The sequence below is a fragment of the Rhinolophus sinicus genome, linkage group LG07 (genome assembly GCF_036562045.2).
Source record: "Rhinolophus sinicus isolate RSC01 linkage group LG07, ASM3656204v1, whole genome shotgun sequence".
Taxonomy (NCBI): Eukaryota; Metazoa; Chordata; class Mammalia; order Chiroptera; family Rhinolophidae; genus Rhinolophus; species Rhinolophus sinicus.
Genome location: NC_133757.1, coordinates 72,254,032 through 72,278,723, shown reverse-complemented (window position 1 = coordinate 72,278,723; position 24,692 = coordinate 72,254,032). Strand labels below are relative to the sequence as shown.

Here is a 24,692-nt window from a genome sequence, read left to right as displayed (position 1 = left end):
GTCTATCCTCCCCACCGCAGCCAGAGGGAGCCTGTGAGCACCTGAGTCAAGTCAGGATGTCCCTCCTCTTGTCACATACCTTCCTCATTGGGCTAAAAGTCCTCTCTGCAGCCCACAAGGCCCTCTATGACTTGCCCTCTCCTCCCCTCCCTGCCTTCACCTCCTCCACTCCCGCTTCGCTCACTCGCTCCAGCCAAACGGGCTTCCTGCTGTTTCTCCAACACACCAGGCCAGTCCTGCCCCAGGGCCTTTGCACATGCTCTTCCTCTGCCTTAGGCAACTTCAAGACTAGCTCCCTCACCATGTACAGGTCTTAGCTGAATGTCACCTTCCCATGAAGTCTTCCCAAACCTCCCCATTTCAAATCACAGCCTTTTTCCCCACCCTGTTCCACTTCTCTACTTTAAGCCCTGATTATCATCAAACCTGATATTTAATTATATGTATTTCTGTGTTGTCTATTTAGAAATGTGTGTCTCTTATGTACTGCTGGAAACTCCTCCCCAGCACATATACATGCTCCATAAATATTTGTTGAATGAATGCATGAATTAATAAACAAACAAACAAACAAATGGTTGAAAGCTCTATTGGCTCTACCTCTGACATTTATCCCAAAAACATCCATTTATCCCCATGGCCCTGGCCACCAACCACCATCTGCCTCCTTATAGTCTTCACTAGTGTCGTTCGTTAATTCATTCGTTTGGCAAACATTTACTGCCTTCGTAGCCCTTATCACCACCTGAAATCATTTTTTCTAAGCGTTTCTCGGCCTACCTCCATCCTACTAGGCTGAGTAGTTTTCCCTCCCCCCTCGATCTCACTCGGTACCCCTTGCATTATCTTTTTAAATTCTCATAACCACTAGGGGGCTCTAGGCTCCTTCACTGGACATACACCCTACCCTTTGTACCAAAACTAGGAGGAAGGGGGTCAAATAAGACACTCCCCTCAGCCCCTCGTTAGCCAGGTGTCTCTTCCACATTGGCGGGGGGCGGGGGGGAGGGAAGGGGGGGAAGCCCAGCCTGGAAATTCCCAGCTTCGTGATCCTACAGGCACCAAGACATCCTTCGCTCTCTTATGTGTCAATTTCCTCATTTGTAAAATGGGTGACCGTTTAGAATTATAGTAAGGAGCAGAGATAGTGGGGCTGTGAAGACGAAAGTGAGGAAGATAGGCTGACCCTTCGGGTCTCCGGGATTGTATCCCACTCGACCTCACAAACTGAGTCAACTTGGGCAAATGGCTTAGCTGTCCAATGCCTCAGTTTCTGTATCTGGGAAATGTGGGTGGTGAAAAGAGTACCTACCCCATCGAAAGGCCTATGTAAAACTTAAATGCTTTGCAGTAGGTAGAGCAAGCAGTACAGCCCTGGCATACAATCAGTGTTCAATAAATGTTAGCTACGACAACTGCTTTATTTCTTTTTTCTTTCCTTTTCTTTTTTCTTTTCCCCTTCCTTCCTTCCTTCCTTCCTTCCTTCCTTCCTTCCTTCTTCCCTCCCTCCCTCCTTTCCTCCTTCCTCCCTTCCTTCCTTTTCTTTCCCCTCCATGAACATGGCAGGGTTTTCTGTCTCTTGTCCCAGATCCCCCCACCTTTCTCCTGCTTGTCTCCAGACTTTACGATGAAAACCCCCCACCTGGGAAACTACCTGAATGTTACCCGTCCCCCCCATGCCTCCCCAGAGTCTAGCTCAACTCCATTGTGCTGTCACTGAGGGAGGCTCTAGCGTTTTCCCGCACCTCTCCCCACAAAACCCGACACTCAGCTGGGGTTCCATTCCCGGAAACCCAAGGGGGCGGTCTGGAGGAAGCGCACCCCTCAACGTCACAGCGGCTGCCACCCCCTGCCAAGTGAGAAAGTCCATAGGGCAGCCCGGCCCCTGCCGGGAACCCTGGGGGGCGAGGAGAAGGACATCCCCCTCACGCGCCCCCAAATTGCCAGGGACGCGTAGGGCCAGCCCGAAGGGAATGGAGTGGCCGAATTTTAACAAGCGGTACACGGAAAGAGACCGGGAAGTGAGTGGGCGTGGCCCCTCGGAGGAAGGCGAGGCGACGATCTAAGGGGACGGGCCCACTTAAAGGGACGAACGGAGTTTCCCAAAGGCGCGCGTTCTGTGAAGAAGGTTTTAGCCAAGGGGGCGTCGTTAGCGCCAAGAAAGGCTCTGAAGGGGCGAAGCGGGAACAAGGGGGCGAGGTAAAAGCCTGAGAGGCAACAGTTGGAGGCGGGGTCCGAAGGGGGCGGAGTCTTAAGGGCGGGGCCAGGTGATTGGGCTTGGTTCCCAGCCGGCACGGCTGGAGGAGGCAGAACCTGGGTAGGACTAGGAGGGAAGGCCCCGGAGCCGCACAGCCTCAGGCTTCCGTCCAGCACCTGCCTCTTGGGAGCTCCGCAGGCCCCGGCCCAGGTGAGTGAGGGGCCCGAGGGGGATCAAGGACCAGGGGATTATTAGAATAGGGAGTCTTCTTTTCCCGGTGGGGCCACTGGCTCGCAGGGAGGGAGGATCTGGGTGTCTGTTCACATGCGTCTGCGGATATAGAAGGGGTCACCGAGCGCCAGATTGGGTAGCTGTGCATCACGCGTGTCCGTGTCCCTGGGCATGCTCCTCTGAGTGTGCTTCCTGTGCAACACCGAGAGCCTCCCTGCTTCCATTTTTGCCTGACCGATCATTTTAAACGGCAAACTAGATCGGGCCCCTCCCTCATTGAAAACCTTTCCATAGCTCCCATTCCATGCCACTGAGAAATCGGGGGTCCACCAGTTCCTGCATGTTCTCATGCCTGCGGACCTCACTGCTCTCCACTGAGCTCTTTGCTCATTGCAGTCCAGAAACACTGGCCTATTTGATGATGTCAAATGTTAAAAAACAAACTCCATCTCACCTCCAAGCCTTTGCACTTGTAACCACCGCCATCTGGACTGCTGTTTTTCCAAATCTTTGCATAACCCTTCTTCCCTTTACTGAGGTCTCAGCTCCAATGTCACCTTCTGGGAGAGATCTTCCTGACTAGGCTATTTAAAGCCACCGTCATGATTACTCTGAGAATTTATTCTTGTTTTGTTGTGTGTCTTGTCCACCAGACAGCACAGAGCAGGTCTCTTTCATTACTGTATCTCCAGGGTCTAGAACAGCACACAGTACGTGCTCAACCAATCGGTGTTTGCTCAGTGTCAAGTTTGAGTCCCATGTCCACCTGTGTCCATGTGTCTATGTGTAGGTGGCTGCCCCCTACAATGTGTACACTTGTATATGGTCTCTTTGGCATGAATACCCCCTCCCTCCTGTCTCCATGCCCTAACCCTTCCTCTCTCCTCTGCCCAAATATCCAGAAATTATTCCAAAAGACACAGGGCAGGAAAATGACTTAGCCTGTGACTGACCTTTGGCCCACCCTGAGCTCCACCTGCAACTAATGAGAGTTTTGTCAGTGGCCCACCTCAATGCCCACTAAGGAGGGCATGAGACAGAGGAACCTGGAGTTGGGGGACTCTTAAGAGGAGGCCGGGCCTGTCCCAGGTGACAAACAGGAAGTGCACAGGCATCCAAGAGACACACCTGGCGTTCAGGTATGCAATGCCTGGAGCCAGCTCCAGACCCAGTTCCCCGCCCCTATAGCCACGTAAGGCTGGTCTGGGAAGTTCCTGCCCCTTGCAGTCCCTCATCTAGGCTGACTCAGAATGTAAGAATCCTGGTGCAATTCTCCTGCAGACCCTGGCTAGGCCCAGAAGATCTTGAGGGGTGGGGGCAGTGAGAAACAGACTCCCTGCTTCCCTCCCATCCAGGGCAGGTTTTCTCCACCAGATACTTGAGACAGGTCTGCTTAATGATCAAGACACCTTGGAGTCCCAAAGTGTCTGAGACCTGAATTTGACCATAATAATAACAACAAAATGTATTGGTTCCAAAATTGTGTTTGCTGACATTTCTACAAAAATGTGGCCTTTCAACATCCTTAAATACGGTGTTACATTGGAAAGCCGTGTATAAGTTCCATTTTCTTACGTCCTAAGAATCTTTGCATGTATACATAGATTGCTAAGAAGCCATGGACAGTAGTAAATTAAATTACCTTCAGCCTGAAATATTCTTTCACCCTGAGAACCACCCAGCTCGCTGCCTCAAAATCCTTCCAGTCATTACTGACTGAGACCTTTCCAGGCCACTGGTTGGAAAATCTTAACTCCACCGTTTGAATCTTCATATCCCAACCCTGGTTACATTTTCCACTTAGCTTTCTCTGGCCTATCTACTCCCTCATCTACTCATTTATTTTCTTACTCGCCCGTCTCCCCCACTAGAACTGCAGGGTCTCTAGCAGGTAGAACAGCTCCTGGCACAAAGTAGGTGCCGCTTAAATACTGGTTTAAGTGAATCAGTTAATTAAGTTTCTACAACACATAGCATTATGTCATCTGCATAAAGTGCCATTACGTTTGAAAGCAGTGCATATGTCTTCTCCCTTTGCAAGAACTCCAGTGAATGCATGGCTGTATCCATGAAGTCACGGCCAATTCTAAATTAAAGTTACTCCTACCCCAATTTTATATACAGGTGTGTGTGTGTGTGTGTGTGTGTGTGCGCGTGCGCGCACGCGTTTGACCCTTGAACAACATGGGCTTAAACTGCGGTGGTCCACTTATACAGATTTTTTTCAATAAATATGTACGGCATTGTCAATGGTATCTTCTCTTATGATTTTCTTAATAACATTTCCTTTTCTCTAGCTTATTTTACTATAAGAATATAGTATATAATACATAGAACATACAAAATATGTGTTCATCAACTGTTTATATGATTGGTAAGGCTTCCAGTCAACCATAGGGTATTAGTAGTTAAGTTTTTGGGGAGTCAAAGGTTATACACGGAATTTCAAATGCGCGGGGGTCGGCGCCCCTAACCCCTGCATTGTTCAAGAGTCAACTGTAATCTGGAGTATATCTATATATATATCTATATGTCTGCCGTATATATATATGAAATCTGATTATAAGTAACTTGTTTAATTTAGAATATAATATATATTTATATAATATTTGCATACATATACAGAGAGAGTTGCGTTTGAAGGTTTGATAAGTTGTGGGCTGCTGTCTCCAAAAAGAAGAGGAACATGGAAGGGTTGACCCAGCCACTCAGGAAGCAGGAATAATTATTCCAATTTTATAGATGTAGAAGACTGAGGCCTCTTGAAAGTACAGAGTTCAGCCCCAGCACCCACCACCTCCAAAAGCTCCATGCAGGTGCCACAGGATGGAGAGGACTTCGCCAGCCAGCCCTGGTACCATGGCCCCCTGTCCCGCCAGGTACCTCCTCCTGCAGGGCCTCAGCTCCGTCTGATAGGGAGCCTTTCCCACACTTGACCTGCTGGGGACTCCGGGGTGCTGGGTGAGGAGTTTAGGGTTAAGATCTATTGGAAGGGGTGGCTGGGGGACTAGGGACTATCTTGGAATTTGGTTGTCATGGCATGTCCCTCCTTACATTTAAATTATTACTTTCTTTGTGATGGTGCTGAGGATGGTAACAGAGATAAAAGAAGGTCCTAACCCCCTCAAAGCACTCCTTGGGTTCTGCTTCTCTCTCTCTCTCTCTCTCTCTCTCTCTCTCTCTCTCTCTCTCTTTCTGTCTCTCTCTCTCTGCTTCCCAGGCACCTGGGACCACCAGGGCCCCATCCCCCTCTCAATTCAAGGCTCCCCACGTTCATCTCCAACTCCGGGGTCACCTTCAGAAGTCCCAGGAATCTGGGCTTCCAATCAAATCGTGAGAGGCAGTATAGATTAGTGGTTAATATCCCACACCTTGGAGTCAGACATGTTGGGTTTATTTTATTTTTTAATTTTAAATTTTCTTGTATTAGTTTCAGGTTTACAAAACAACATAATGATTAGACATTTACACCCTTCACAAAGTGATAACCCCCCTCCCAGTCTACTACCCCTCTGACATCGTATGTAGCTGTTACAATATGTATATACAGAGGGTGCCCAAAAAATGTATATACATTTTAAGAAAGGGAAAAAACTGTATTACAATTACACCGATGGTAACCAATTTGAGCACCTCTTATAATTGCAGAAGTCAAACGTGACTTGTATTCATCTTTTGTTATCAGTATATATTGAGTATTAGAATTTTAATACAGTTTTTTCCTTTCTTAAAATGTATATACATTTTTTGGTACCATTTGTATGAGTATGTTGTATATATATTGCATATATATATGTATATATATATATTTAATGATAGTTAACATTCAATATTATTCTACTTCAGCTTCAGGTGTACAGTGCAGTGGTCAGACATGTACAAAGTGTATGAAGTGATCCCCCTGATAAGTCCAGTATCTATCTGGCACCCTACGTAATCTATACATCATTGATTATATTTCCCATACTGTATTTCACATCTCCATGACTATTTTGTGACTACAAATTTGTACTTTCTAATCCCTTCACTTTTCTCCCCTATCCCCCAACCCCCCTCCCATCTAGCAACCATCAGTTTTTTTCGCTGTATCTCTATGACTATTTGTTTTGTTTGCTCATTTATTCTGTTCTTTAGATTCCACATATAAGTGAGATCATATGGTATTTGTTTTTCTCAGTCTCTTATTCCACTTAGCATAATATTCTCTAGGTCCATCCGTGTTGTTGCAATGGTCAAATTTCCTTCTTTTTTATAGCAGAGTAATACTACGTTATATAAATGTACCACAATTTCTTTATCCAATCGTCTATTGATAGGCATTTAGATTGTTTCCATATCTTGGCTATTGTGAACAGTGCTGCAGTAAACATAGGAGTGCATATATTTTTTTGAATTAGTGTTTTGGATTTCTTTGGGTAAATACCCAGGAGTGGAATTGCTCGGTCGTAAGGTAGTTCTATTTTTAATTTTTTGAGCAACTTCCATAGTTTTCCATAGTGGCTGCCCCAATTTGCAATCCCACCAATAGTGCACAAGGGTTCCCTTTTCTCCACAGCCTCACCAATACTTGTTGTTTGTTGATTTATTGATGATAGCCATTCTGACATGAGTGAGGTGGTATCTCATTGTATAAAATAAATGCTTTTATTTGCATTTCTCTGATAATCAGTGACATTGAGCATCTTTTCATATGTCTTATTGGCCATCTGTATGTCCTCTTTAGAGAAATGTCTCTTCGTGTCCTCTGCCCATATTTTAATTGGGTTGTTTGGGTTTTTGGTGTTGAGTTTATGAGTTTTTTATAAATTTTGGATATTAACCCCTTATCAGATGTATCATTGGCAAATATCTTCTCCTGTTCAATAGGCAGACATCCTGGGTTTAAATCCCAACCCTACAACTTACATTCTGTGTGACCTAGGCCAAGGTATTTCACCTCTTTGGGCCTCAGTTTGCCTGTCTGTAAAATGGGGATAATACTTATCACTTAACCTGGGTAAAGGATTAAATGAGTTCATATGTTTTACACCTAAAGCAGCACTTGGCACACAGTAAGGGCTAGACCTGTGTCCACTGCGTGTATTGTTCGGCCCCCAGCCCCTATCACCAGCTCTGCTTTACCTCTCTGGTGCCAGAGCCCTCAGCCCCTGTTTTAATACCAGCTACCACAGCTGGCATGAGACAGTATGAAAATTTTTATGAAGGAAGATTTATCGGTCACACTCTGGAAGGATCCAGCTAATGGTTTATCTTGAAGCTACATTTGCATAGCAAGTACAGTGCATTTACTCATATTGAAAGTTGCGTCAGTCAGTGTTGACTACCAGCTGTAACAAACATTCTTAAGATGTCACTGGCTAAACAATACATATTTAAGGGCTCGTTCATGTCACAGTCCAAGGTGGCTGAGAAGTGGGGATGTGGAGCTCCACAAATCAGTCAGGACCTAAGCCTTTCCATCTTATGGCTCTGCCTTCCCCTGGGGCTCTGGAGATATCAACTGGCAAATAGGGGACAGAACCTGTAGGATTTTGCAGGAGAGTTTTATAGGCCAAGTGTGGAGAGTCCCCATTGCACTTCTGCCCTCATCCCATTGGCCAGGTCTCATTACATGCTCGCTCTAAACTGCAAGGGAGCCTGGGAAATGTAGTCCAGAGGTGTGTCCATGACAAAGGGGAAATAATGGTTTGGTTCAAAACTACCCTAGGTTGGCTTTTCTTGGGTGGGGATGGGTGGGGGTGGGGAGTCACCATTAACTGCTGATCTGAGCTCATACCTAAACCTCCTGCCCCCTGTACTCCAACCCCAGAAGGCAGAAGCTCTCCTTCAGCAAGATGGCGACTTCTTGGTTCGTGCATCTGGGTCCGATGGGGGCCACCCTGTGATCTCCTGCCGCTGGCGGGGCTCAGCCTTACACTTCGAGGTGCTCCGTGTGGCCCTGCGTCCCCGGCCAGGCCGGCCCATAGCCCTCTTTCAGCTAGAGGATGAGCGTTTCCCAAGCCTGCCTGCCCTGGTTCACAGCTATGTGACCGGCCAACGTCCACTGACACAAGCCACAGGGGCTGTGGCCTCCAGGCCGGTGACACGGCAAGGGCCTATTCGACGCAGCTTTAGTGAGGACACCCTCCTAGACAGCCCAGTTCAGACAAAGCTGCTCAGGTAGGTACTCACAGGCTCCCTACTTCCAGGTGACACCCAACACCCCCAGGGTTCTCCACCTAGGCACTATTGACACTTGGGGCCAGATCTTCTTAGTTGTGGGGGCCGTCCTATGCATTGTACAATGTTGAGCAGCATACTTGCTTCTGTCTACGAGATGCAGTAGAATTCCCCCCATCCCCAAGATGTAATCAAGGAAAAATGTTTCCTGACCTTGCCAAGTGTCCCTTTGGGGTACAACACCCTGGTTGAGATTCAGTGGTCCTGAATGCCTGGGAGTAGGGGTTTCGGGCATTGGTGGGGGTTGCCCTGCTCAGGCTGGGACTACACATCTTCCCCATCTCTGCCCCCCAGGGCTAGAAAGTGGAGTGACAGTCAGCCTGCAGGTTTGGAGCATGTGGGGCAGTCAAGAGAAGGCAACTCTGGACCAGGTGAGGGTTTGCCAGGACAGCGCATGGCTCAGAGATTGCTCTGCCCCTCACTCCCTGAGTAATCTTGGGCAGGTGACTTAACCTCTTGGAAAATGAGGATGATGATGCTCTCAAAGTTGTCACAGGGGTTAAAAGACACAGGAACTTTGTAGGTGCTTAAACTATGGGTTTACGATTAATCCAAGAAACCCTACATATTCTGACCATGGCTGACCTCTCTAATAACTACTGCCACATCCCTCATCTCTCCAGTCACACAGTCTGCCCTTCAGTTGCTAGCACCTTTCAGATTTGTTCCTAACTCAGGGCTTTTGCATTTGCTGTTCTTGCCATTGGAAAGCCCACACCCCTAATCTTTTCCTGACTCCTTCTCACTTAGCATGAGTTCCTCAAAGCAGCTGACTCTGATCATCACACATAAAGGAGGTCTACCCCTCCCTCTGCCCAGTCAGCTTCATCTGCCCTGTCCACTCCCCACCCCCACTCCATTCAACATGAACCCTCCCTGTGTGCCTGGGGCTCTACTAAGTGCTGAGATACATCAATAAACAAGAAAGACAAAGATCCCCGCATGAGTGGAGCCCACATCCTGTTAGAGGAAGATGGACTAAGGGGTTAAAAATTAGAAGTACAACAGAATAAAGGCGATTTTAAGTAATTGTCAGGAAATGCCCCATGGAGAAAGATTTTAAGGAGATAAGGAAAGGAAAGACATGGATAACTGGGGGTGAGAGTGGCCCAGGTAGAAGGAACAGCCAGTGCAAAGGTCCTGAGGCCAGAACAAGAGTTTGAACTATTCATTCAATCAAAAGGGGGTGAATGTAGCTGAAACAGCGGGAGTGAGGGACAAGTCAGAGAGATCTGGAGTTCAGATTGTGAGGTCTTTTTTGGCTACTATGAAGACGTTGGACCTTACTCAGAGTTGGCTGGGAACCATGGGAAAGTGTTAAGCCACTATAACAGATCTATTAAAATGGTTCATAAATATAGAATCTCCGAAAAGTCTGGGTGTAGTGTTAAGTTCTAATATCCTCAGAAGTAAGCATGCCACAAACTTAACAAAAGACAACGTTTGAAGGTTTGATAAATTCTGTTGTTTTGATGTTTATGTAGTTTTGTGAATTCTGATTTATATATATATAATATATTTTTTTTAAGAAAGGAAAATACTATTAAAATTGTAATAATATATACCGATAACAAGAGATGAATACAAGTCGTGTATACATTTTTTTGGCACACACATATTGGGGATGCCAAAAAAATGTATACAAGTGGACACTTTGGTCAACGTTGCTCAAGCAGTAGTTCACCGTAATCAGAAGTGTCTGGACGCTGATGGTAACCACTTTGAGCACCTCTTGTAACTACAGAGGTCAAACATGACTTGTATTCATCTTTTGTTATCAGTATATATTAAGTATTACAATTTTAATAGTTTTTCCTTTCTTAAAATGTGTGTACATTTTTTTGGCACCCTCTGTGTATTTTGTGCTTTCAATGCTTTACCATATTCATTCAGAGGAACAAAACAAACATTTAAAATGTGGTATTCAGAATTCTCAAAACCACATAAGTGTCAGAGAAAGTTCACTTTCAAATCATTGGTAAGTATGTAGCATTTACACTGGGGAAATTGTTCAAGTTCAAAGCTACACCAAGATAGATAGGGATACCCCAGTATTGGCTGAAGGAGTGGATGAACCAGGACCCACCCAACTATCTTCTCTGTGTACCTCTTGCACACCCTCCTGTGTGATCCCCTAGGAGCCTCCTCTGTGCCCACGCTTGCCCTGTCTCGGATTGGTAGTGACCCTGTGTTGCTGAAGACCCTGGGTCCCCTGGCGTCCATTGCTGACAGCCTCAGGGCCTCTGATGGGCAGCTTCATGCCAAGGCGCCAACCAAGCCACCTCGAACACCCTCACTGGTGCTGCCTAATGCCTCTGGACACTCCCCAACATACTGTGAGGTGGTGCCCCGAGTGCCCAGTGCCTGGGGAACACCCTCTAGCCACAGCTGCCCAGAGCCAGAGGCCCCATGGTGGGAGGCCGAGGAGGAGGAGGAGGAGGAGGAGGAGGAGGAGGAGAGATGTTTTGTGAGACCACAGGCAGAGGTCTCTTTCTGCCCCCCTGACAACCCCTGTGGCCTGCTGGGCCCCCAGAATCGGCCCCTGGAACCCAAAGTCCTGCGTACTCTCCGTGGCCTGTTCCTGGAGCACCACCCTGGGAGCATCGCCCTCCACCTGCTATTGACAGACTGTCAGGTCAGTCACCTACCAGGTGCCTGGTCCCCAGGCAGGGGCAAGGCCCAAACGAACTTTACACCCATATGCTCTCTCTGTTCACCTATCCTCCCCACCCTCCCTCCACCTCTACCCCCAGGCTGCGGGCTTACTGGGAGTGACCAAGGTTCAGCGGGGTGCCATGGGGGTTGCCTCTGGCCTGGAGCTGCTCACACTTCCCCATGGCCATCGCTTGAGGTCAGAACTGCTGGAGAGGTGAGCCAGCCATCTGGAATCCCCCAAACCTTCAAACCTCCATTCACCCAGGGGCGCGGGTGGGCAATGCCACCTCCTGTCCCTCCTCGCCCCGAAATACAAACTTCCCCACTGCCCCCGACCCTTGCCCTCCGCCTCCACAGGCACGAGGCGCTGGTGCTGGCTGGGGCGCTGGCGGTGCTGGGCTGCACGGGGTCGCTGGAGGAGCGCGCGGCCGCCCTGAGGGGCTTGGTGGAGCTGGCACTGGCGCTGCGGCCAGGGGCGGCGGGAGACCTGCCGGGACTGGCTGCAGTAATGGGCGCTCTGCTCATGCCCCAGGTGCATGGGGAGCAGGGATGGGAAGGAAGCCCAGGCGCAGGTGCTGGGGAAGAGGGAAGAGGAGGCATGCTAACGGTTCATGTCCCAGGTGTCCCGGCTGGAACGCACGTGGCGCCAGCTCCGAAGGAGCCACACCGAGGCCGCGCTGGCCTTCGAGCAGGAGCTGAAGCCGCTGATGCAAGCGCTGGATGAGGGCGCTGGTGAGTGGTGTCATTTGGAGCCCCGCACCAACTCTAAACCAGAATCCTAACCCAATTCTACGCGGAGTGCCTTCTTCTGTCCTAGGACCCACTCCTCCATAGGCGCCGCCCTCTGCACCAGACTGGGTCTTGGACCCAATCCCTAATCCCCGCCCTCACTCCTGTTCTAGGCTCCGCCCCTGCCCTAGGCCACGCCTTTGACCCTGTTCTGTGTGAGGCTCCCCCGCCGGTTACTTCTCTTTGGATGCTTGGCCCAATGTCCCACCCTCGTCACCTTAGGCCCCGCCCCCTGCCCTAAACCCATTTCGGACCCTTCTCCCCACAGGACCCTGGGACCCGGGCTTGGTGGCGCTGCCTCACGTGGTACCGGCGGCACGTCTGCTGGAGGGCGAAGAACTCCCGGGCCCCCTGGACGAGACCTGCGAGCAGCTGCTGCGCACCCTGCAGGGGGCGCGTCTGATGGCCCGGGATGCGCTCAAATTCCGTGAGGTGGCGGCCGGGCGCCTGCGAGGTGAGTGTCCGTTCTGCGCTGGGCTGCCAAAGAGTCTCGACTTCAGGAGCACCCCGCATGCTCTAACCAAGTGCCCAAAACCAACCGGGCCAGGGACCAGAGCCTCCCGCCACGCCCCCCAGAGTCCCACCCAAACTGGGATGTCTTCCCCCAGAAGCCCCCAAGCCTGTGCCATAACCAGCAGTGGTGACTGGAACAATGCCCTTCAGCCCAAAAGGGGCTGCCCTGCCCCCCAGAGTCACACCCACGGGATCCTACTCCCACCCTCCAACATGGCCTAACCTCCTTCCAAGTTTGTAGCTGGGTGGCCCGGACCCTAAATGCTGACCCTGGGCTGTCTCCATCTCCAGGCACAGCCCCTAAGGTGGGGCTCCTAGCAGCTCGAGTCTGGAACACAGCACCCCCATGCACCCTGGCCGAGCCTACCTTCATACCTGCAGAGACCCAGCAGCCCCTTTCCCCGCCAACCTCGCCCAGCTGTCCGAGTATTTGGGGCAGAGTCCCTCCCAGCCCCTGCTGGGTCAAAGTCCCCAGGGATGAAGGCAAATGTGAGGAGGGGTGAGGCAGGCTCCTGGGCCCCGCCCATAGCGCACCTGGCACCGCCCCTAGGATTTCGGCCGAACAGGGAGCTGAGGGAGGCCCTGACCACTGGCTTCGTGCGGAGGCTGCTCTGGGGAAGCCGGGGCGAGAGGTCACCGCGGGCCGCACGTCTCGAGAAGTTCCAGCGCGTCCTCAATGCCCTGTCGCAGCGCCTGGAGCCTGATAGCTGAGCGCAGACCCTGGGACACCAAGGCTTTTGGGGACCCCAGCAGGAGACCAAGGAAGTCATCCCAGATTGTTCACACAGTCAAACGGGGGGGGGGGAGGGGGGGGCGACCCACTCCCTGACTAGCAGAAGGGAGACCAGCTTTGCAAGAACCCACCCTGTCCCCTGAAAACATACAGGGATCTTGGAGTGAGGGGCACCCTCCCCCACACTAGAAGACCCAGGTGTCTGGAGGCCCTGGCTGCCCTTTCCCATCCCCCTCCCCTATACATATCCCATAAATGGTGAACAGGTAGCTTCTAATGGTAAGAGAACTTGCAGATCTGTAAGAGGCCAGAGTTCAAATGCCTTTGAAAAACTGACTTCTAGCAAATTATTTGCCCTTTCTGTGCCTACCTTCAACATAAATGTAAGACTACTTTCTAGGGGTTATTGTGGGAATTAAAGCTCAATGTTTAAATGAGATCATGGATGGAGAATACCTGGCATACAGTAGTTGCTCAATAAACGCTACCTGTTCTCATTAAGCCACCATGAACACGGAAGGGATGATGTTTGGCGCCCTTCTCCCTACACTGATCACAGACAAGGACCGAACTCTTATGGAGGGACAGGGTGTGTCCAAGTTCACCTCCCCTTCCTCCCCTCACCTTCCCTGTGTGGCCTGTAAGGAGGGTGGCAGTGGTGTTTCAATATCCAGCCCCAGTATCTAAATCTCCTAATAAAGCATGGACTTCAAGAACTTTACATGATTTTATATATATATATATATATATATATAAAACAAAAATGGCCCTAGCCAAGTGGCAGGAAGAAAAGATCTGAAACATGAGTATGTACATCAATGGTGAAAGGCACAGCGGGTCCATTTGGGGTGAGGAGTGTGGGGTGGGGGCAGCAGGTTACACAGGTTTCAGCTGAAGCCACGGGGGCAGAAATAAAGTGCACAGGTCCTGGGGCCCCCTGTGGCCCAGAAGCAGCAGCTGACAGCACCCCCTCTTCCCGCCTCCGGCAGGGTTCAGTTGAGTGTGACTCGGAGGTAGGAGGTGGGCACGTAGCCTTCACCTCCCTGTTTCCGCCTGACCCGAGTCCAGCCGTCGCCTTTGTCCTCTTCCATGAGACTCAAGTCTTCACCCTCAGCCATGGAGATGGTGCCCTCGCTGGACCCTGTCATGAGGGTGGCGATGGGTTCAGGTCTGCTTTAGGCGAATTTAAACAGAACCTAGCCAGACACCCCTCCACCCCTGCCCAAGCAACTGATACCTTCAAAGTGGTAGATGGCCACACAGTGACCTATAGGCGATGCAGGCTCTTCCTCAAAATCCTCATCGAACTCTGTGTAGATGGGGGTGTCCTGGCCTTCTTCCGAGGGGGGCTCTTCAGAGCTGGTTGGGGAGAGCAAAGCCGATGAAGACAGGCCTCCCACGTCCCAGGGGGCAGAGCCACTCTGGCTACCCCGCTCACCTCTCTTTGTTGTCCTGTGATCCGCTGTTGCTGTTGCTGCTGCTGCTGCTGTCCGGTGGGGCGCTGGCTGGGGGTTCTGGAGGCCGGGCATGCCGGCTCAGGCTGTCTCCCCGGTTGCTCAGGACCCGGCTCTCAGCTTCTACCAGCCAAGCCTGAGAGGAGGGACCACACGGTTAGTTCCAGGGTGGGGCTCTGGGGTCAGGCCACTCTGGGCTCGCATGTTTCCTGAGATCACCCATGCACACCCAAAGCTGTGATGAGAAACAGCTGGAGCGCCCCCCCCAACACCTCCCTGTCCCCCAGGCAGTGACTCAGCCAGGCCAGCTGGCCCCCACCCCTCCCCAGGGTCTTCCCTGACCTCATACTTCTGTACTTCCAATTTCAGCCGTTCAATGTTGTTCAGGGTTTCTGTGATCCGTGGCTCCAAGCTGGCGGGGTCCCCCATCTGGGGTGTCTTTTCATATACATCCTTCATTTTCTTCAGGGCTTCCCTAGGACCAGACAGAGATGAGAAAGAATAGCCCCGTGTGACTTAACATGCAAAAAATATGGGCTTTGCTTCAAGGAGCAAGTAGCCAGATAAGACAGTTAAAGCTCAAATACTAGTGCTTCACTACCTGGGTTCGAATCCCAGTCTGAGCATTTCCTAGTTGTGTCAGTTTGGGTTGTTACTGAACCTGTCTCAGTATGCTATCCTTGAAAATGGGGATAATGATACATATACCTCATGTGAGTTATTGTGCCTTTATTTATTCAGATACACACCGACTACCGATTGCATAGCAGGCACTGTTCTAGGTATCAGGAATATAGCACTGAACAAGAGAGTCAGGATCCTGCCTCTGCTCAGTGTCTCAGGAAAACTTAGGAACTCCAGCGAATCCATGTAAAGGGTTTGGGATAGTGCCGGGCATATGGTAAGCACTCTATAAACACTGTGCTATCGTTATCATTATTCCCTGGTCCCTATTTCCTCCACGACTATAGATACAAGCAGTAATCGCTATAAGCATAGATTTCTGGAATATGTCAAATCTGGGTTCAACTCCTTTCCAGTCCTAACATGACCCATGTTAGAGATGTGGAAACTGAGGCACAAAGAGGCAAAACATCTAGAATGGAAGGTCAGTTTGTCTTACCCCCATAGCACGCACCCCTTAACGCCTACACCATAAAAACTCAGGAACTACAGAGTTCCAAATGGAATTTTATACTAATAAAAGGCATTTTGTACAAGAGGTTCTATGCAAACGGCAAATAATTTGGCTGCCTGTTGGCAAGTCGCAAACGTCATTCCTATTATGTAAGAGAACTGGGAAGAGGATCTTGTTGCTTGGAAAGAGTGAGTAAAGATTTTCTTTTTTTAATCTGGCAGATTTTTTATTGTTAATATTTTAAGTGTTTGAGTTAGTAAATAGATAACCTTATGTTGTTTTTTTTCCTTTTAGCCAATTAATGTGGTGAATGAGACTGATAGATTTTTTTGATGTTGAACCATCTTTGCATTACTGGGATAACACCCAACTGCTCATGACTTTTTCTTTTGTCTTTAATTTTTTTTTTTTTATTACACTAAAATATACGTAACAAAATCTCCCATTTGAACCATTTTTAAATGTACAGTGCCATGGTATAAAGTACATTCACATTGTTGTGCAACCATCACCACCACGTAATCTATTAGTTTTAAAATCCACCATTGGATTTGCTTGGCTAGGATTTTGCACCTAAGGTCACAAGTGAAGTAAAATGAGCCCATAATTTTATTTTCTACCTTCTTGCTAACTGATTTTGTAATTGAGTTTCCACCAGATTCCACATCTGAAATGAGGTGGCAGCTTTCACTCTTTTTCTATTTGCTGGAATGACTTGTATAAGATGAGAACTGTTTCTTATCAGTGGGGCAGGAAGCACCTATAAAACCACTGGGGCCTAGAGTTTGTTGGGAGATGTTCGAGTACCATTTCAATGTATAGATGGTCCCTAACTTACGAGGTTCGACTTACGATTTTTCAGCTTTGTGATGCTGCAAAAGTGATATGCATTCAGTAGAAACCACATTTTAAATTTTGAATTCTGATCTGTTTTAGGGCTAGCAACATGCAGTATGATACTCTCTTGCAATGCTGCCAAGTACCATCAAGAGGGTAAACAACCGATACTCTACAGTGTAGCATTCAATGCATTTTGATTTACAGTATTTTCAACTTAAAGTGGATTTATTGAGACATAACCCCACCGTAAATTGAGGAGCATCTGTAATTCTTTATTATTTTATTTTCTTATTTGCCTGCCTCCCTCACCTTACCTCTGGTCAACCTCCTTCTGTAGTTCACGATTACGGTCCTCTAGCTGCTGTTGAAGCCGCTTTCTCTGCTGCTCTGGGGGCAAGTGGCTGAAATCCTCCGTCACCACTGTCTGCAAGGTGGGAAGAGGACTGAGTTCGGGATCCTGGAGTCTGAGTTTCCAAGCTCTGAGACACTCCTAAGATACACCAAGTCCACCTTCCTCCCCGCCCAAGGTTCTTGGGGGGCAAGGCCATGCACAGAGCAAAGCAGGTCCGGGTCGCACAATGGGAGGAGGGGACCCAGCCAGCGGCAGGAAGCGAGCCCAGGGTCCCGCCACCCGGCCGCTGGGCGGGCTGGAGCATCCCCTACTCCTCCCCCAGAGGCCTCACTTACCCCACGGCTGCCTCGAAGGCTGCGGAAGGATGCTAGCCGCGGTTTGACTGACTTACTGATCTCACTCAGTATGGCCAAGGGGTCGAGGCCGGAGCGGGGGGATGGGGGTCCATTAGGCAATGCCGAGGGCAGGGGGCCCCCCAGGGGGGAAAGGGGTGGGGGACGCAGCTACCGGCGGGGGCCGTGGAGGGGGTGGGTCAGGAGGGGTGGGAGAATATAGAGAACGAGGATGGATGGACGGACGGAGGGACGCAATAAAGGAAAAAAGGAAAAAACAAAATGGAGAAAAGAAAAAAAAAAACGGTAAGAAAACCACAACTCAAGATGCACAATCACACACAGAAAATGCATGCAAAGAGCAACATAAAAATCCGGGAGGTGGCAGGGAGGGCATTAGACTGTGAGCCAGAAGGCCAGACCTCTACCTCCCCAAGATCTCAAACTTCCCCTGCATCCCATGTCTAGTACCCAGAATAGGGCCTGGGGGCACAGGGAAGCCCATATTTCTGTCACCCCCACGCTAGCTTTCTGGGCTCACAGACTAGAATGTGGAGGGAGATGCATGCAGAAGTCAAGGTCTCATACAGGTATGGGGCCACAGAAGTCAAGGATAAGCAGAGAGAAGGGTCAAAGGCATGAAATATCAGAGGGTTACAGGTGGGGTTTCAGCTGGGACAGGGGCACCATGTATAAATTGAAGAGGGGTATCAAGGGTCAAAGGTATAAATTAGGGAGGATGCAGTTGCTGAAGGTATAAACCAGGGGTGTCTAGGTATATGCTTGACATTGAAAGCCAAAATAAATAAATAAATAAATAAGTAACAGCATGAAGGTCGGGGGCCAGAGCCCCATTGGTGGGATGGAGAAACCCAGAGGGAGTCCCCAGGGCCGGCATCTGAACCCTCACCCAGCCCTGAATCCTATAAGCAAATCTTCTCCCAGCATCCTGAGAAGCCAGACAGACTCCACAGGCCCCCCTCCTGACACCCCCGTCAGCCTCGGGGGACTCCCAGGCCAATCGCCCGGCTGCCTTCCTTCCCTCCAGCCTGGGCTGGCAGCCAAGAGGAAAATTCCTGCCCGGGACTCAGCGTTCTGGCGGCTGGGGCTGACTCAGTGGGGGACTCCCCCCTCTGTCCCCACTCACTCACACCCCCTCCCCAAGAGCCCTGGCCCCCACCTTGTTCTTCTTGCCGAAGGGCCAGCGCTTGGCACGGCTGCGGGCCGGGCCTCTAAGCTCGGGCCGCCCCTCTGAGGGGGTGCCCAGGCTGCTATCCGAGGGCGCACGGTTCATGGGCTGGCTAAAGTCTTCGAATTCCACATCACTCGGGCGGGCAAAGCCTGACTTGTGCAGCTCAATTAGGACCTGGGAGTCCTGGAGGGGGGAGGGCAGTCAGGGACAACACTAGGTGCTTAGTCTCTGGGTCCGCCCACCATCCCACAGCCCACTGGCCCAGGACAAGGCACCCACATTCTTGGCGTCCACGGCAGCCGCAGCCACCTTCATGCCCTCCAAACACTTGGCAATGATGGGCACCACCTGCAGCTCGGCCTCTGACAGCAGCCCATACCCGGCCCCCAGGTGGGTGGCCCGGCGCTCATCCATGTCCTGCAGCTTCTACAGGGACAGGGGTGGGGTGCAAATGGAGAAGCTGGAGCACAAAGACTTCCGGCCCAAGGTTGTCAAGGGACAGATATGGGGCCAGGGAGATTTCAGAGGGGACTTTAAGGAACCCCCCACCCAGAAGTCAAGCAAGGCTTCTCAAAAGAGGTGACAATGGAGACAAGGCTTTGAATAAGAAGCAGACCCAGCATCAATAGTGCCAATTCCAGGGTTAAGACAGAGAGCAGAGGATGAGGCTGAAACAAAGAGGGGAAATTCAAGACCTTTCAAAGGGGTTCTTCGAGCTGGGGCTTAGAAGAATGAATAGGAGAATCAAAGGAAAGAAAGACACTCCTGGCATAAGGGACAGCTTGAGTAAAGGCAGAGCTCATTGTTACACTTTGTTTCTAATTCCCTTTCAATTTAGAGATTGGGACATTACAGCTGGGGTTTTGACAAATGTGTAAAAGATGGTTAACTTTAGGGGGTTTTCGGGAAGGTGGGGCTGGGGCTAGGAGGACTCACATCAAATATCTGGGGCATCTGGGAAAAATAGAAGTGTGCCTGGTCTCTGTTGAAACGCTGTAGTTGGGCTGCATACTCATTTTTGCTTTCTTCTGCCATATGACTCCGAAGGTGGGCTTGTTGCTTGGCCTGAGGAATATCAATGAGGGGGTCAGTGACAAGTTCTGGCTCCACCCCACCCTGACCCCCCAAGGCTGTCCCAGATCCCACAGCACCTTCTCCACGTCGGCCTTGGTGGCGTTGATATCCTGGTCTAGCCGCTCCGCGGTCTGGGCCGCCTTCTCGGCCTCCCGGCAGTCCCGCTCAAATTTACGCTTACTCTGGGTGGGAGACAGAACCAGGATGAAGGAGCAACCATCCCTGATGTCAGAAGGTAGAGGAAGCCAAGATTTCAGGGACTGGTGAAAAGTTACCCAGCAAATGGGGGGCAATGGGCATGCTAGAAATGCAAGGAGGCGGGGGGCCCGGGCCAGACAAAGTGGGCAGCTCTGTGGCTCAGCAACCCTCACTCTGCTCCCTGGGACCAGAGCCACCTTCCACTCCCACAAACTCACATTCTCCAGCTGTTTGAAGCCACTTTCTAGCTGCTGCTGGGCTCGACGGCCTTCTTGGAAGTGCTGTGGAAAGAGGAGCGATAGGCTCTACCAGTTTATACAAGGGCCCTTGGGAAGACCCAGGGCAGGGACCACTCACCATCTTTCTCTCCTGTTTCATCTCCTGTGAGTACTTGGCCAGCTCGAGACACACACGGAGGCTGAGGTTCTCGGCCACGAGCTCCCGCTGGCCCGCAAAGTCATTTACTTCCTGGAGAATCTGTAGAAAGGACTGCTGCTGGCTGAACCTGGGGAGGGGTGGGAGAGGGCAGGGAGCCAGGGGTCAGGCCCCCAGGAGCCAGATACCCCAGGACCCATCTACACATGAGAAAGGGTAAGCTCCAAGACATTTACCCTGGAAGCAATGACAAATTCTGGCCCATATCCGTTATCCCTAACCTTTGAGTGGGATGCATTCCGGAACTCAGAATTTTTCAGGTTCTAGAAATGAGATATCCTTTGTGTATCACCCCAGTGGGGTGAGGGGCAACATCATGTAACCCAACACTAACACTAAGTGGGATAAAAAGCAAGCCCTTAATTAACGTGATCAACATCATCAAGTCAGTTCAGGTCAGAGGTTGCCTCCAAATAAGTTACCAGAAAAACTTTTGATTTCTAGAACTTCTTGGATTCTGGAACAGGAGACTGGAATAAATTGTAATGCTTCTACTTACTATGGGCTGAGCACTGTTTTAACGCATTATCTCAAGTTAGTCTTCACATGAGCTTTATAAGATCATCGTCATCATGCCCATTTCACATATGAAGAAAACAGAAGCATAAACGTAAGTCACTTGTCCAGTCACTCATTTAGTATCTGCTGGAGCCTCCCCTATTTAATAGGTGGGGGGGGGGGGGAATGGAGGCAGAGAACTTGAGTCAATTGTCCAATGCAGTTCAACTAGAAAGTAGTGGATTTAGGATTTCAACCTGGTACTCTGGAGCCTGCACCTATGCTCTTACCTCTAGCTGGGAATTAAGGTGAGAGGAGAGGGACCTGATTGAATGACCCAGCTGAGGGAAAGGAAGTGGGACCAATACCCTTTGCCCCTCAGATCTAACCTTGCACCCCCTCTCCATCCTTACTTGGATTCAGGGTCATCTTTGGCAGGTCTCTTGGGCAGATATTTTTTCACCAGGCTCCTAAGAGGAGAGAGAGTCAGGAGAGCTGAGGTCCCAGTCCCCTAACCGTAGCCCCTAGCCCCAGAACTCGTCCACCCTAGGGTTCTCACCGCAGCTGCTTCGCATAAGCCTGCTCCACCTCGGTCCGCTCTTTCACGAACTTAACATATCTGTCCAACAGGTCCAGCCCCCACTGCGTGTGCCGCTCAATGACGTCAAATTGATCCTGGCGGGGAGTGGGGGGACTGGGGTCAAGATCTTGGGACTCCACAGCCCACCGACCAGACAACCTGGGAGCCTCAAGGCTCTGAGCTCCAAGGAGTGATTTCCCGGCCCCACCCCGGCGCGGCGCGGGCAAAGGCAGGAAACCCGCGGTAACCCCCTCCCCTTCCAGGGAAGGGCCAGGGAATAGGGGCGGGGCCCCAGCCGGACGACAGGGTCCCTCTCTCTGGACCGCCAAGAGGGGTGTGGAACCGGGCAGGGCCACTCCCCTTGCTCCAACTCCCCTAATCCCCCCCACATTCCGGAAAATCCGGCCGGCCCGGCGTGAGTCAGGGCTACAGGGTCAGGGTTCCCTGTAGCTTGGGGGGGCCCAGAATGGCCAGGGGACAGGCACAAAGTTCCCCGGGGCGCCATGCTTCCCCCGGTACCCCGCTGGGTGTCTCAGTTTCCCCCACTGACTCCACTGCACAGCCAAAAGAAATCCCAGAGCTGAGGAGGGGGACGATCTAGTTACCCAGCTACACCAGGAACCAGAGGTGCCACCGTCCCCAGAAAAAGGAGGGGTCGGAGGTCCCAGCAAGGATGGGGGAAATTCCTGGGGCTTCCAGAGCTGAGGTTAGAGGATGCCCCTCCCAGTACCTGGAAAGGGCTGAGGGAGGAGGCCCAGCCTCACGCCCCCTCCCCCACTAAAGCGTCCCAAGCCCCTAGGTGTTGATTGGAGGCGACAGAAAAGGCGATCAGGACTTCTAGGTCTCACGTGGGGTTGAAAGTGGCCAGAGGGTCCCCTCCCCCCCACCAGCCGGACAGGCGGGCGGCGGGCAGGGACCCAGGGGCCGTAAGATAAGCCGCCAGCCCAGCCAAGGCGCTCAAAATAGGTGACCTCGCCCGGCCGCCCCGGCCTAGTCCCAGGACTTCTTCTGCCCTCCTCACTCTAAACCCCGTGCCTCAGTTTCCCTACGCCACACCTACAAGGTCGCCCTCCGCACCCGGGCGTCCTGAGACATCCCGGGAAACTCCGAGAGAGGGCGGAGCGGGGACTGCAGGGGTCAGTGGAAAGGATAGCGTGGAGCCCTGGTTAAGGTACTGCAGGGGCAATGGGGGGCTTCTGGACCACAGTAAGGGAGGAACTTGGAGCCAGGCAGATTGGACTCACCCACAGCTCGGTGCCCCAATCCATGCTGCTCCCGCCGAGGACGCCACCGAGGACGCCGCCGCCGCGCCCGGTCCGGGTCGCCCGCCACCCGCCACCCGCCGCGGGGAGATTCAGCCTAAGGCGGCGCGCCCGGCCCCGCGCCCGCCAAGGCCCCGCCCACTCCCGACTCAGTCACGCCCCTTCGGACTCGGTCACGCCCTCCGCCCGCGCGGAGCCAGAGCAACTCCCTAAAGGCGGGGCACAAGGAGGCGGGACCAACGGGTGCCCCGCCCCGCCTCTAAAGGCACGTTGCCACCCGACCGCACAGAACAGACCCCTTAAAGGACCCCGACTCATTTCAAAAATCCTCGGGCCCCTCTTATCCTCCCCACCCCTGCCTCGCCCCGGACTGTTCATCCTTTCTTCTTTCCCTTCAACGATGCCTTAACGGGTCAGGACACTAAAACCCTACCCAAGAGGTCCTCCCCCAACTCCTTCGCAGGGAGAACCTGAGGTCACCCAACTATTGCAGGCCGGCCCGGCTCCAGACATCTACGCTCGTCCTACTAATGATCTAGTCCCTCCGGCCACAGAGCGGATAGGAGGACTTCGATCCTGCCCAGGACGCACCTCCGCCAAGGCCGGGTCCATTAGCGCCCCCACCGCATCCTGCCCCCCCCACCCAAAGTCTGCATCGGGAAACTGAGGACGGGCCGTCCTTGGGGCGCTGGGCCCAGGCCTTTCCCTGGCTCTTGTCCAGTTCGCATTTCCACGTGCCCGTTTTCCAGTCGCATCCATCAAGGCTCTGTCAGGATTAATTGTCTGTACTGACCCTGGGATTCCGACTGCCCCTTCCTCCAAACACTCGGGTCCTGGGGGTTGGAATTCTTTTCAGCTCCCTCATAAAAGTCTGTTCACACCTTGTTAATCCTTTTGAGGCACTGGGATGAAAGGGGAGAGATCCCAACAGCTCCCATCCTCATCCTTTCCTGCCTTTGGTGCTTTCTCTGTGGCTACAGAGGTGACAGATGCCCTGCTGGGGCTGGGCCTGGGGAAAAAGTTAGGCTCTGAGCTCCCAAACTCCAGGTACACATACCAGGGAGCCCACACTGGGACAGATGGTTCTATGGGGGACCTGGCCCCACCTGCTGGTGGCTTCTGAGCTAGAAAACCTCAAGTTGCAAAGTGGGCTGTGCTCCAGTCTCGGGGACAAGATGAGTCAGGGGCTCAGGGCTGGGGTCTGGACTCAGTAGCTCAGCCTGGAATAGGGTCTCAAGTCTAGTCTCAAACTCAGATTGGAATTGGAATTCATGCCAGGTTGGGACCGAAGTTGGGATGGGATCCCAGATGGGTCAGTGTCTTAGCAGAAGGGACAGCAACCCAGTTGGGGGTCTAGGACTCAAAGTAAAGTCCAGGGGTCAGGCCTCGTCTGGGTTCAGGGCTCAGTCCAGGTGGGAGGCCCAACCAGAGATGAAGGCTCAGTGTAGGGCAAAGGTCAGTGGGGTACGTTAGGCTTCAGGCTGGGGTCGGGGCTACGCTGCACAGAGGGGCCTCACCTGGGGTCCGAGTTCAGTCCATAGTCTAGTCCAGCCTGGGATCTGCGGGTGGGCCTACAGTTGCCTCACTCTGGGATTGGAGGCTTTGCCTAACTAAGGCCGGGACTCAGCCTGGGGTCATAGGGCATCCTAGGGTCAAGATTTAGCCTGGGTCAGGTTTAGGCCTCCGGGTTGATCAAGAAAATTAGAACAGGACAGGCCTCAGCAAATGCGTGTGTTTACCAAAACGCCTGAGCTCTGGCTGGGAGCCACATCCCCAGGGTAAGAAAGGGGAAGTCCGTCCTTCGGGATCCTGGGAAATGTCGTTTACTTAATGCCTTCCTGGGCTGTCTGTTCCCTCTGCATTCTGGGTACTGTAGTCCTTGGACCGGTTAAAAGTGGTTGGAGACATTCCGCTTTAAGTGCTGGATATCGGATCTATTACAATTGGTTAGATGGATTGTTTATCAAATTACATCCGGGACAATCTTTCTAGTGATTGGT

General features: G+C 51.6%; 2 protein-coding genes across 8 annotated transcripts; one reads left to right on the top strand and one right to left on the bottom strand.

The window, feature by feature from the left end:
* Positions 1 to 1,868: 1,868 nt before the first annotated feature.
* On the top strand, positions 1,869 to 13,843 carry SH2D3A (SH2 domain containing 3A). 3 transcript variants are annotated; one of them, XM_074337688.1, is made up of 10 exons: positions 1,869 to 2,407; positions 5,171 to 5,307; positions 8,238 to 8,587; positions 8,942 to 9,018; positions 10,786 to 11,282; positions 11,401 to 11,498; positions 11,660 to 11,834; positions 11,923 to 12,034; positions 12,360 to 12,545; positions 12,896 to 13,147. In XM_074337688.1, exons 2-10 carry the CDS (start codon positions 5,239 to 5,241, stop codon positions 13,105 to 13,107), a joined length of 1,776 nt encoding a protein of 591 aa, XP_074193789.1. In that variant the 5' UTR covers positions 1,869 to 2,407; positions 5,171 to 5,238; the 3' UTR covers positions 13,108 to 13,147. The 3 variants fall into 3 exon arrangements, with proteins under 3 accessions (XP_074193789.1, XP_074193788.1, XP_019566349.2); XM_074337687.1 differs by having other exon boundaries at positions 1,871 to 2,407; positions 11,401 to 11,516; XM_019710790.2 differs by lacking the exon at positions 12,896 to 13,147 and adding an exon at positions 13,155 to 13,843 and having other exon boundaries at positions 1,876 to 2,407; positions 11,401 to 11,516.
* Positions 13,844 to 14,050: 207 nt separating this feature from the next.
* Positions 14,051 to 23,651, bottom strand: TRIP10 (thyroid hormone receptor interactor 10). Of its 5 annotated transcripts, none has more exons than XM_074337684.1 (15): positions 23,486 to 23,651; positions 21,410 to 21,525; positions 21,264 to 21,320; positions 20,275 to 20,422; positions 20,136 to 20,198; positions 19,797 to 19,901; positions 19,582 to 19,710; positions 18,925 to 19,071; positions 18,634 to 18,828; positions 17,457 to 17,624; positions 17,084 to 17,193; positions 15,134 to 15,266; positions 14,776 to 14,927; positions 14,575 to 14,696; positions 14,051 to 14,478 (listed from the first exon to the last, which is right to left on the bottom strand). In XM_074337684.1, the coding sequence occupies exons 1-15, from the start codon at positions 23,555 to 23,557 to the stop codon at positions 14,330 to 14,332; spliced, it is 1,866 nt and encodes a 621-aa protein (XP_074193785.1). In that variant the 5' UTR covers positions 23,558 to 23,651; the 3' UTR covers positions 14,051 to 14,329. The 5 variants fall into 5 exon arrangements, with proteins under 5 accessions (XP_074193785.1, XP_074193786.1, XP_019566352.1 ...); XM_074337685.1 differs by lacking the exon at positions 23,486 to 23,651 and adding an exon at positions 22,675 to 22,832; XM_019710793.2 differs by lacking the exon at positions 17,457 to 17,624 and having other exon boundaries at positions 23,486 to 23,646.
* Positions 23,652 to 24,692: the final 1,041 nt, after the last annotated feature.

Bases quoted from the DNA above. Each gene is read 5' to 3' on its own strand.
- SH2D3A (XM_074337687.1), top strand. From the start codon at position 5,239: ATGCAGGTGCCACAGGATGGAGAGGACTTCGCCAGCCAGCCCTGGTAC. The intron at 11,517-11,659 runs GTGAGCCAGCCA...CCGCCTCCACAG, and splicing joins AGGTCAGAACTGCTGGAGAG to GCACGAGGCGCTGGTGCTGG. The intron at 11,835-11,922 runs GTGCATGGGGAG...TTCATGTCCCAG, and splicing joins GCGCTCTGCTCATGCCCCAG to GTGTCCCGGCTGGAACGCAC.
- TRIP10 (XM_074337684.1), bottom strand. From the start codon at position 23,557: ATGAGGGAGCTGAAAAGAATTCCAACCCCCAGGACCCGAGTGTTTGGA. The intron at 20,423-21,263 runs GTAAGGATGGAG...ACCCCTCCCCAG, and splicing joins AAAGATGACCCTGAATCCAA to GTTCAGCCAGCAGCAGTCCT. The intron at 14,697-14,775 runs GTGAGCGGGGTA...CTCCCCAACCAG, and splicing joins TCACAGGACAACAAAGAGAG to CTCTGAAGAGCCCCCCTCGG.